This window comes from Tinamus guttatus, unplaced genomic scaffold (genome assembly GCF_059628265.1).
Source record: "Tinamus guttatus ecotype Peru unplaced genomic scaffold, ASM5962826v1 Tinamus_guttatus_pri_ptg000287l, whole genome shotgun sequence".
Taxonomy (NCBI): Eukaryota; Metazoa; Chordata; class Aves; order Tinamiformes; family Tinamidae; genus Tinamus; species Tinamus guttatus.
The window spans coordinates 2,091,378-2,104,454 of NW_028288821.1; the positions used below are offsets into that span (position 1 = coordinate 2,091,378).

The 13,077-nt window shown below is 41.3% G+C and overlaps 1 protein-coding gene across 1 annotated transcript in view; it reads right to left on the reverse strand.

Annotated features, from left to right (window-relative positions):
- The window catches only part of AFF2 (ALF transcription elongation factor 2), a 306,425-nt gene that overhangs the window by 55,925 nt on the left and 237,423 nt on the right, over positions 1 to 13,077 (reverse strand). The window contains exon 9 of the mRNA XM_088527446.1: positions 11,220 to 11,257. Coding sequence (XP_088383572.1) covers positions 11,220 to 11,257 — 38 coding nt within the window. The remainder of the gene's footprint in view (positions 1 to 11,219; positions 11,258 to 13,077) is intronic.

Consider the following 13,077-nt stretch of genomic DNA (forward strand, 5'->3'; position numbering starts at 1 on the left):
ATCATATTTCAATAAGCACTCATAATATTGAGATTATATTGAATTCTATAAAGTTTATGGCTTTAGCTGTGCTATCTCATACCAAATAGTATCTTTAATCTAAAAAAGTCAAAGAACATGTATCTAACACATTCCTGGCCCCTTGAATGATTTCACTGTGTGTTCATTGGGGGCTAACTGCGCCCAATTGTGAATAGTACATAATCTTGTTAAATATATTTCTCTTAAAAGGAAGAGATATGCCTTTCCTCTACATCTGCTGTCCCTGTTCATACAGCTCCAGGGTTTTCTAAGAGGAATAAGCTGATAGAGCCTGTTGTTGCACTTGCTGACATATTTTATCCCGAATGACATTATCCTGGCATATTACATCTAAACAGAAAAAGCTGAAGACCAGGCATCCCATTGGCAAGATATGAACATGCCAAGAGACACGCACGCTCCACGGATGTTCCAACGTGGGACAGGGGATTGCTGCTGTGCAAGCAGTGGCAGACGTGTCTGCTGAACCTCCCTGCTACCTTTTCTGTCTCCTGCTCTTGCTTGTAAATATACAGCTGGTTAAGAACAAGGCCTGGAAATTCCTCCAAGTGAGCCACAAGTGAGGAATTGCACAAACTCCTTAAACCTCAGAGACAGAGCAGGAATAGCAGATGAGATGTGTTGCTTATATTTTCCCTTGAGCAATCTTAATACTATTTAATATTGTATTGTTTTTAGTAAGCTAACTCAGTAATAAAAAAGGTTAAATTAACCTAAAATAATTTACTAAAAGAATCAGGCAGAAAAATGCAATCTCCTTCTCTCCAAGATGCTTTTCTGGATCTTTTTTATTTGTCTAAACACACAAAAAGAGAGGAGATAGTCCAATTCTTTATCTGTCCCAGTCAGCTTGGAAAGCTTGGACCTTATTGAAAAAGGTTGTGTATTTTTCTCTGTGGCTTGAAGCACTCTGTCCTGGATTGATTCCCTATTTGCCTAATTTTTGCATATATAAAATAATTGTTTGTGATGAGATTTTCTTACATTTACATCAGCAGGAACAGAAAATTCAAGCCTATTCTATCTCTAAATACATGAGACTATTAAATAAAACTTTGATTACTACTTATGCAACTCCAAAATGAATTAAAGGAAAACTTAATGGGACTCAGTGGGACTACTGAACCCGATAAAACACTTTCTGAAATGGGGGTACCCTTCTGAAGATCATTTATGGCTAATTTACAGACTGGGTCTAAATAAACAAGTGCCAAGCACTGAAGAAACTGGAGAAATTATATATTCAGTCTTTGCAAGATATTGCTTGCACCTGCTTGTTCATGCACAGAGTGGCAATGCCATCATTTTGAAAGGAACCACTTAGTTGCCAGGCCAAAAGAAATATATCAAGGGCTAGTAAGAAAGAAGAAAAAGCCCAACCACCCAGAAGACAGTTAAAGAAAAAAAACTAAAATCTGTCAAAAAACATAGAAGTCCTCAGTTATAGTTTATCCAACATTTTATGGGAGGAAAAAAAGCTTGAATCCTTCCAGCCAATACTGTTTACAGTTGCTGCAATGAAAATTCTAATTTTGTGCTCTAATGAACACAAAACGACCCATAGTCAACCTTGGCAAAACTTATAATGACTGTGTAATTGAAGTGACTTTGTCACACACACACACAAAAAAAAAAAATCACAAAACTGTAGGAAACTGCCAAGAAATAAAACTCCGGGATGGGCAGCCCTGGGTATGCACCACAGTGAGCCATTTTGTCTGTGCAGCTTGGTGCGTGCGGGCTACAAATCCGGGACACATTGGTATGCACTTGCTCTTATGGCACGCTAGGACTAATTGCAAATTGCCTCCAGTGCTTCATTGTGAGTGTGACACCGAGTTTACTTTCTAAAAACAGTGCTCGCCCTGTCCTCGTATCTACTGTCACCAATACGCGCGGAGGCAGCGGGAGCTGGCGGGTGGTAGCTGGTGCGCCGCGAGGGGAATTTTAATGGGGAGGAAATGAAAAGGCCCCAAGTCTGAAGGCCAAATTCACCTCCGACGCAACTCCACTTACAGAAAATTTGGCTTTCAATATCAGTGTTTTGCTCTCAAATATGACTGAACAAATATTTTCTGTCTCCTTAGCACAACAGTGCCTTCAGCGGAGCAGCTGCACTACGTCCTGGAGAGAATGCTAATACCATCCCCAAACGCAACGTTAAGTCGCCTTTTTTTTTTTTTTTTTTTTTTGTGAAGCTTCCTGAATGGCTTTGCCTTAGGATTGGGCACCTAGACGTCTTTAACAGAAATAAATAAATAAATCCTCCCCATTTTCACTGTGGTAAAAATTCTTCCCGAGATCAGTATTTCAGAGGACTTTTCACAGTGCTCTTTCCCTTGAAAGCCAAATCGGATTCGACATGAAGTTCCATTATGAAGGCGCTGTTACATGCGATGACACTGGGTATTGAAAATTGAAATGAAGTGCGAGGAAGCTAACACCAACTTGTATGAAATTCTGCTGTCTTTGAATGACACCGGGAACTCAATATATCTAATCATCAAAGTGAAGCCCATTGGGAACTGCACTACAGTTGCATTGCAGAAGGTTGCTACTTGATTGCTAGACCCAAAAGTGCTAAGCCATATGCCACTTATTTCTGTGTCTAAATAGCTTACTGTGATTGATACTGGGGACAGCTCTGCTCTTCACAGCAAAGCAATAATCAAGACAACAGGAATTACGAAGCAGAGTATCCAAAATATTTTTTACAACCCTAATTTTTAACCCTGTCTGTTCCCAGAGCTTAATTTAAGTGACTCTTTAGCAAATCCACTTCCTGCTCATTTTCGTTTCCAGCAGCACAGCAGCTTTTGCACAGGTTTTAGCTCAAACGTTGCATTCGGACAGCTTTTGCTCTCATGACCGTTGGTGCGTGGCCAGAAGAGCTTGATTATAAGGGCTTAGCATTGGCCTTGAGTGTAAAAATTTTCCCTGCTTTCTTGAGCAAGGTTGTTTTACCTCGTCCTTGTGCCAATCTCCTTGATTTTTCCTCCTTGCTCACCTGTCTCTCTGAATCAGCCTTTCCTGAGCGCTCCTCCAGCCTCTCCACAGTCAAAGTCGTCCCAAGGTCAGCAGAGGGCCTGAATCCGCCGGCTCCCGCGGGTGCCCGCCGGCGGCCAGCGCGCTCCCTTTGCAATACGCTTACTCTCCACATGACAGGGCCTGCGAGCGGCGCGCTGGGCCGAGCCCGGTGCCGCGGCACGGGGAGGGCACCGCGCCGGCCGGGCCCGCGGCCGCGAGCGAAGGGCCGGCAGCGCGCGGAGGACGCCCGGCCGCGCCACAGGCGCCGCCGCTCCCCGCCACCACGACGCCCGCACACCGCACGCAGCCGCGCTCCCGCCACCCTCAGCCCTTCCTTCACCCTCGGCCTTGGCGAGCCGCACGGCGTCACGGTAAAGCGCCCCGCGCTTAAAGTATTATCCGCGGCTTCCCTGCCACTATTAATAAAAATATTTAATGCTCTTGTTAGGAGGCGCAATTTGATTACCGAGCTGTTATCCAACAAATCCTGAAAACAATTCAAAGTGAATTTCCCTAATATGTCTATTTTTCTATCCTGCCAGAAGGGTTGCTAATGAATTTGCTGCTTGAATGCACAGACAGATTGGGAACTATAACTGTGCTGGCCTGGGCAACATGGCACTGGCACCAAAAACCTATTTGTACCCATGCAAAGTTCTCTCCAGAGTATGTCTCTCATCCAGAGGTGATTTTCCAATAAAATCAGCCTCGATTATTGCAAGCGCAGGAGCAATCCCTGAGGGAATATATCAGGCAATTCAATACTAGGAAATGTTGTACTAGGCAAAATTAACCTTGTAGCAGTGTTATTTCCTGAAACATTATCTAGCTTTTGCCTTTCTTTTGCATTCATCGATCCTAAATGACTGGATTTTTTTTCCTTGCCTCTCTCACTTAGCAAAAGATCATTATTTTTTGTACTAGTATTTAAAAGAAATAAATGCATGAAAGACACCTGTTTTTCCTTCTAATTCACTTATATTACTGCTAAAGGGCTGTGTTTGCTGCATAGCAAGTACTTTTTTTTGGACAAATAAAAGGGGATGGAGAGGAGGGCCACTTTATTCTGTACCATTTTAATGAATTCACGAAGAGAAGGAAACCTGCTGGATACATTAACTGGAGGCCTCAAGCCAGCAAGGTCCAGGAAGCTTCATTCTCTCCTCTCCCACCATGGTAAAAGAAATAAAAATAATGTAATGGCAGCAAAACTTGAGGATTTTCACGGCCTACATGAGAGGAGAAGTAGGCCTATAGGCCTCAGCCCCTGTTGACAGCCATGGTCAGCTACCATCACCAGGTAGCTCCACCAACGCCTCTTACCAGCACTGCCTCTACAAGTCTAGGATCTCTGGCTGGAGAGTATCAATAATATGTTGGACTCTAAAAAAATCATATATGCACGGAAGTAAATACACTATTTACACGGTTTTGCTCTAGCTGCTTATCATCCAGCAAGAAGAAACTGGCATGATGGTGAAATGGAGGAGGATGAGTCCTGTGGGCTGGTTCCTTGGCTGGATGCAGGCAGCTGGGCTCAGTTTGTACCAACACCAGGCCTTTTGCTCAGGGGTGCTGGCATTTGTCTCTTGGTTGCAATATTTTAACTGTACAGAAATATATGAGCTTTTTAAAGGTGTAAATTCTAAGAGATTACAGACAGTTAGAAAACAACTGTTATTTACTACACTGTCCAAAAAGGAACTTACACTATCTGAATAAATGCTAAGCATTATAAAATTAATTACCAGAAAGTCAAATCTGAAGTCTGAAATGACCATATTACTGAAACTCAGCATGAGTGAGGAGGGAAGAACATGCCCTTCTTTGATCAATAGCAGTTACCTGCTAAAACTGGAAGATAAAATACTGCCCTGAACTAATTTTTCTTTCTGTCAAAATAAGGAAGCAAAATAAGGCTAAAAACATTTTGTTTGGCTCAAGCGTTTTTCCCCAACTTTTTGAAACTGACCTAAATTTAATTTTGACAAACCACATCACAATGAAGGTGTAAAAATGTTGTTCTGAAAAATAACAAAACTGATCCACTTTTAACCAAAGGACTTATTTTTATCCAGCTGCAAGAGTCTTGGCAAAACTGACACAAATGCATGACCAGCTTTGCTCAACTGGGATATACATTCTTCCCACAAAGGAAAACACACAAAGAAAAGGTTTTTATTTCCATCTGCCTGCAATTCCAAGACAGCTACTGAGTAACATGCCTGGCTGGGGAACTGAGGGCACCTCGGAGCTGGATGCAGCTCGCGGAGCTTGGTATTGATGGTGCGTGCTCAGATTTGCAAGAGATGAGATGAATGAGCTCTCAGAGTCTGTTCATCTCATTGTCTTGTAAGCAAACACTGTGCACCACGCAGGACGTGCGGTAATTTAACCATCTACTACAAATTATACAATCAAGTCGGAAGCACTTCACTATAAAAATGTATTGCGCTCATTTGAAAAATGTGTGCTCTCTCTAGGTACCTGCTGTGGTGGTAGCTGAAAACCTTAATAAAGCACAAACTATTTTATATTTTACAGCTTAGCCAATGTGACTCATTTGTACAGTTTTAAGTCCAGACAAACTGCTAGTCAAGTAAATTATAACTTATTACCACAGGCTACAGACTTCTAATACAGTCTGTGGTTGGAAAAGGACTGATTTACCGTTTTGGGCCCTGCCAGTAGTTATCATGCATCATTTCCCTAGAAATAAAAATAGCCCTACTGTGGTTATCCTTTGGACTGATAAAAATATATCTAACAAGATGTGTCAGAGGAACAAATTCAAAAAATAAAAGTAAAATATTAAATAGAGTGATTATTTTATGTGTAAAGTACTACATCTTCCAGCTGCTGTGATGACTTTGGAATAAAGCAAAGGGTACAGCGAGAAGCAAAAAAACATCCAATGGAGCAAGTGAGCTCTGACAAACCCACATGGGGATGGCTGAATTGTCAGAGCTTTGCAAGAGTCAGAATTTACATAAAAATCAGTATTTAGGGATTTGTGAGATATCATCAAAAAGGATTTAATATGTGCATTTCTTTGCAAACAGTTTAAAAGCAGCAGTTTTATAATCCATTTCCAACACTAACCTTTAACTTGTAAAAGTAAAATAATCCTTTGCAACATTTCTAGAGTTCACATTCTGCTGAGGAAATGCAACCCTCTATATAAAACTCGCTGGAAACCAAAAGTAGCCTAAGAATATTGGTCTTCATACTTCAGGTGCCAATCCTGCACTGAGCACTGCATGTGAGCACAGATTTGACTACATAGTCCAACTTGTAGAATTAATGGCATTTGAACGTTGTTGAATTTTTGGAGGAATGTTATTGCTAGTAAAATAAATGGTTCCTATGGACAGAACCATGTACCTGTGTAAATGTCTAAGTGGACAGACTAAGAGGATCAGGGACTAAAGAACAGTGTCTATAATTGCCTGTAAGCAGGCTTTTTCCTGGATTTTCACTGAGGATTTGAATGCTTTTGTGGTTAGACTTAAAGTATTAAAACATAAATATGAATGGATTTCTCTGAGAAATTAATGTGGGCAGCCTGTTTAGGCACTGTGTTGTACTGGATTTTCAGAACTATTTTAATTGGTGTTGGCTGACTTAGTTAACCAGAAACACTCAGAAGAGAAAGAATGGGAAGAAAGGTTTAGAGGTTGAGGGTAACACGCAGTGAGGTGAGGACTGATGGGATGTTTTACTGAAAATGAAAGCTATGGAAGGGATGGGCTTCTTGTTTCTTTCAAAGTTTTTTGATCTTAAGTTCTCTAATAATTTTTCTAATAAATATATGTATACATACAAATAAATTTGGATAAATATAAATATACATAAATTTGTATGTATACATACAGGACAGGAGATATCCCCTGGTGAAAGAGCTGAGCATGGGTACCACCACTTTCAGACCTCTTATTAGTTACAGCTGCCTGCTTTCACTGGATGAAAACAAACCCACTTTCAGATCTGGCCCAGGGCCTGTACTGATGCCGATGGGGGCAAAAGATTTGTTTATGGTCACTGCTATTACAGCATACATATGGTGACCCTCGGAAGCTGACCTGCTTGCCCTCCCGCTTAGCGAGTCAATAAGAAAATCCACTGGCTCTGCAGGACTCACGCGGCCCTCAGCCCCGTCGCGCAGACCAAGGGCTGTCCAGCAAGGGAAAAGCGAGGTGCCACTCCAGCTGGTAAAACAAAGATATTTTTAAAGTGCAGTCGGTAGAAACAGTCACTCCCATTCCATGTATAATCAAGGATGAAAAGGCCATGAAAAATACCACTGCGCTTTGCAAATGAGAGGTCAATTGAAATGTCAAGATATCAAATGTTAATGGATTGCAATTCCAGGGACGGTTGGGACAGAAAACTGTACCATGTCCAGTCGGATGCCCTTCTGAGAAGATGAGTTTTATGGCAGGAAAAGACAATAAACACTAGAAGTCTTTCTGTTTAACAAAACTGTGGCTGGTCTGGTCAGTGATGGAAAGCAAATACATTTTGAAAATATAAGAAGCAGTGGGATCTTAACACCAGCTATAATCCCAGAACATGTATCTGGAAGTCATTAAGTCTACAGCATATTTAAACATATGCAGGTGTTTGGGGAAAATGCCACTGCCTTCTATTGAAAAATTTTAAAGAGACTATAAAAGAAGAGAGGATAAAGGACACTCATGGAAGTCAATGTTTTCTTCCCTGGAGCAAGAAGTCAAGTTGAATATTCTCACAGTTCTACAGCAGTTAATGGAACACATGACTGCTCTTAAAACATTTTTTTTCCCTCTCCAATTAAAAAATCTAATTTCTCTTATAAAACTGGAAAACTGTTCTAGTCTCCACTGCTGGACGACATCAGGGCTTATCTGGATGATTCTTTCATCTGTCCACATTTCCCCAAGGAAGCCCTCTGGCCACTGCGCTCTGGGGTATCTGTTTATAGTTAGGTTATATCCAGGCCCTATTCAGAAGGGTGTTTCCATGCAAAGATATAATTTCTCTAATAAGGGAAAGAGAAAAAAATAGTTAACCTTACAGCTACCTGATCAGGAGATACACATTCTTCATTTTCCAGTCTCAGGAAGATTTGGCCTGGGCCTATACTAGACATTGCTGGAGTCATGCTCAGAGGGAAAACTGCTTTATTAGTGGTTTTTGAGGAGGAAGTGTCTCTTTGGTCTGTATGTCAGATCTGTCATTTGCTGTTTCTCATAACTAATTGTATGAATTCCAGTGAATACATCAGGAGCAGGGTTCAAAATAAACAAAAGAGAGGAAGTATGAATAGATTTCAAAAAAGATTTTGCATGGAGAATAAGTCCTTCAGTGCCTCTTAAATACATATTGTGCAGTAATAGAAGCACAACCTGCTGCGTGATTTTTTGTGTGGTTACAGTAATATTGTGTCAGATGATGCTACCAAGGCATAAACATGGGTTCCTCTGGATGTGCTGTGTTTCCTTGAAGTGCCAAAAGCAACATGGAATGGAGACCAAGTGCTCTGAAGAAGCTGACCACCACCTGCATCCACTGTTGCCCTGATTAAGTTCACATCCATCTAAGCACCAACAAACACCTGGATATTAGCAAGCCAGACCTTTGGCTGAATTATTAAACTGTAGTAAGGAAACTTCCTCTTTATTCCCTCCAGAAGAGTTAACTGTTTTGGAAGGCTTCTAAAGAAAAATAGAGGCAACAAAGTTCCTCTGGAGGATGAAAAGAGCAACATTAATAAACTTAGCAAGCAGAAGTAAATAGATCATTTCTACAGATTTTCTACTTACGCTCCTTACCTGATGTGTTAGACAGTGGTAATACCAGGCCCAGTCCACTGACACTATATAAACTAGTCTTTAAAAGAAAGTAATTTCTGACTTCGGTTTTGGTACATGGGAACTACTGTGTCAGCAAGAATAGAAGCAAGGACATTTTTTTATGCTAATGACAACTGATAATATTTTATATATATGTATATATATGTATTGTAACAGATGTCAAATGCAGTTAGATTCAACTCAACTTATTAGTGCATGGCTTTTAGCCAAAAGCAATTCACATTTGCAGAAGTGTACTATCACATATGTCTTAATAACAGAAATGTGTTTTTAAAAATGTATGTGATAAGTCACATATGGTAGAAGGAATCTGTACAGCTTTCAGTCCTTATGACAATGGAAGCTACTAACTTCATTTTGCATAGCTGAAGAACATTAAAATTCAAGTGAAATTCTCTTTGACATTTGAGAGCTACAAAAGCAATAGCACTAAAAGCTAGACAAGTCTGAGCGGTACTAAGTGCGGCTGTGATGCTTATACAAACACAACCCATGTCTCTACTGCCATTTTCAAAATACTGTTTTTACTCTTGTCCTTGGAGGTAATATTTTAGCATAAAATCATAATTGTCCACAGGTACATTAAGTACTTTTATTTCACTGAAAAATACTAGGCAGATTTTTTGTCAGCTCTTTGTTATGCAGAGTGTAATTAATATGTATAATGGATTCCCTAGGGTACTAATTGAAGCTGCAACCATGAACATAGTCAAAGAGAAGTTAAACAGCCAGTTGGGCAAAACATGACAGGGTGAGATATACACGTGTAGATGGAAAGAGCAAGACTGTCCATCTGGCCTTCTTCCATTCCAAAGTGTTACGATGCTTTCTCAAGATCCAGGAAGGAATGATTTAACCTAGCCCCTTCCCCTTCCACTTCTGGTGGAGTTATCAGGCATTAGTGTTGCATACAAGCTCTTTAACGACTGCAAGGCTCAATACCTCTCTTATATGCAGAACTCAATTCAGCTGAGCTGTTCTGGAGAATTTGATCCAAATAGGAAAAAAAAAAAAAAAAAGATTATCTTGGAGTTGTTCCCCAGGACCCTCATCAACTTTCCATTCCTGAATCTTTCAGCAGGTGAGGTGAAATCACAGTTCAATTCACCTACTGAACAACCTCAGGTAACAATGACTCTAGTTCAGCTTGCACTAAATTTGAACTAGCCCTACAGGCATGAAAAGTCCCCTGTCTTATTAGAAGTTTCAGGTCTTTGTTGGATCCCATTTCTAATTTTTATCAGATTAAATGAAACGTAAAGAGAGATTGATTTATGAATATCTCACATCTTGCCTAATCATTCCAAGGAGTGTTCATACACGTTTTGCATTTACTTTGCAAGGTGTAAATGACTGTGCACAATGGGAGCCAAGTGAGAAGTAGAAACATATCCTTTTGCTATGTGCCCCTAAGCATGATGGTTTGTGAGTCCTATCAGTGTATCATCTTACAAATATAAAAACATGCCAGTCCAAAAGCCTACACCATCAGCAAACTAATACAAGTGTTTTCTCTATATAAGCAAAACACAGTTACAAGGATTTAGTTAAACTGCAATGATCAGCTACTGAAGCTAAAGATATGTGTTTTATTGGTACATAAAGAGCCCATTAAAACTCAATCTTGAACCAAAAGTTCCTTTTCTCAAATAGCCAGGACATCTATATAACAACTTTCTTAATTGAATGATATATGGTTGAGTGTTGCTGCTAGTGCCCTAAGATTTAAGAACTTCTCATAAAATGTCCTGCAAGTTGCTCCCTGGTAACTTGCTCATCCTTAACCAAACCCTCCTGTGAAAAGCACGTGTGTGTGTGTGGGAATGAGATGCATGCACAGAGGGCAAAAGAGCTCTTAATCAACAGGGTGGCAAAGCCTTGATACATAGGTGCAAAATATTCCCATGTGTTTAGAAATTGTTTGGCACATTCCTGGTTATTTCCCCTCCATCAGACTTTCTCAAGGATTGCAATTAAAAATCATAATCTTTTTAGCATGTACAGACCTCCCCAAGGCTAGGAGCAGTATGTATTGAACATGATGATGATATTTTTTGGCAGCTATTCATAGGCAATACATTAATTTACAGATGCTGGTTAGACTTGGGGAGTGCAATTATTAGGGGCACATGAAAAAATCAGGAGCTCTCCCCGACGACACTGACTTTTTCATAGCTATGACTAGGGGTAACTTGAATTCCTGTAGTTCATTTATTGCCCTAGGACTTTTTTTGTGACTGTGTGCGAGAACTGCATTGAAGCTACATTTTTCCAATGGATATAAAAACAACTTACTTCACAGGAATGTTTCTCAATTTTGTCTTTTCGGCGGCCTGTGAACACAAGAGGGGCGGGGGAGACAAGCAGGTGAGCGACATTCCCTGGAGCAACCCGCGTGCCGGCATCGCGTGCCAGTCCTTCCCGCAGCTCGCAGCATCGTTGCAGTTCAGCTATTTATTTTTAATGGCCATGACGTTTAGGAGCCTCTCATCAGGGCGGTGACCCTGTCTCCCACCCTGAGGCCCAGCCTAACTGATGGCAGCAGGCAGCACGGCCGTTCAGAGCAGGCCCAAGCAGCTCACGTCCACCAGGGGAAAAGGGCAAGGGGTGGCCAAGCGCTCGGATCGATTCCCAACAGCAAAACCTTTGAGGAAACACACTCCCAAGTCACCCAAACGAGCAAATCCTCAGGCCCCCAGGCTGCGCGGGGCCCGGTGCCAGGGTCTTGCTGAACCCATTGATCTGTGTACAGTCCATTTATCATTCATGAAAAGAGACGGTGATCTTCACAGTATATTAGAAGAAACAACTCAGATCATCTGTCAGCGGCCCTCTTATTTCTGCTTCCCTCTCCGCAGGGATTTCATCTCCTCCGATTCTTCCCGAATTAAAATGTTGCTAAGCAACACAGCCGGGGGCACCGCGCGCCACAGTCCAGCACACGCGGGAAGCCGCGCCAGCCCGCGCCGCCTTTTCTTCTTCATGCCACAGGATAATGACGTAATCCAAACCACCCTCTCCTTGCCCCCAAATTTTTGAGGAATAAGTAAATAACATTTTAACACAGGAGGGCTTGCAATGCCATCTTAAGATAAAGCAGCGCAGCCATAGGATTTTGGAGATCTTCTCTCATATCTGCTGGCGCAGGCTGTAATGGATTTAGATGCGCAAAGCGGTCGGATGCGTGGGGAGATTACAAGCACAGGCGGCAGTGAAAGGCAGAAGAAAGACAACTGATCCATAAACCTATTATACGAGGGAAAGTCTGTGTGCTTAATTACCTGGAGAGATATTTTATAAAGCTGACAAAAATTGAAGTGGAGGGTTTTGGTGAAGGACTTCAGGCATGCTTAGGGATGGAGGAAAAAGTGCTTTCCACATAAGAACTGGATATCACTGCAGTATCAGTGGTCCTGGGAAATGCTCAAATGAGAACTTAAGGAATGACATCCCCTATGGAATCCAAATAACTCCTGAAACTTCAGTTCCAGAGCGACTTCTCCTCTGGGCTCTTCCATGGCACTGTTTTTCAAAACACCTGGCATTTTGGCACTTTTGCTTCCAGCCACAGCAAGGGCAAAATCTACATTTTAAGTCCATGGAAATCCCTACCAACTGAGCTTTGAGAGAAGCAATTAAAGCTTGTGAGAGCTCAGATGGGGCAACAGTAACTTTCTAGGCTGGCTCCCTGTGTGCAAAGAAAGATGTTTTGCTTCTGTTTGGGTTACAATTTCTATCTAAAGCATAAATCAATGAATGTACGGTGTGAAACAATTACATTAATGGTACAGTAGGTTTGCTAAATAAAACACTCAGGAAACACTGAAGTTAAGATGACACAAATCACTAAAGTTAAGATGACACAAATCTAATCCTGTCCTCTCCAACAAGCTCACGATGAACTGGGGTCCCTGCCTCAATGGGAGACATGATGACTCTGCCTCATCCCACTGATACTCTCTCAAATCTCCCTTTCCAGCTGCCATATGCACACACAGACTCAAAAGGGTGTTATTAAGAAATCTGAATAATAAACTACATGCAACAACAAGCAAATGCTTCATTTAAAATGGATTAAAGCAGCATCAAAAATGGCATTTCAGTTGCCCCAGTCTCCCATTAAATGACAAGTTTCAGTCTTATCCTGCAGGAA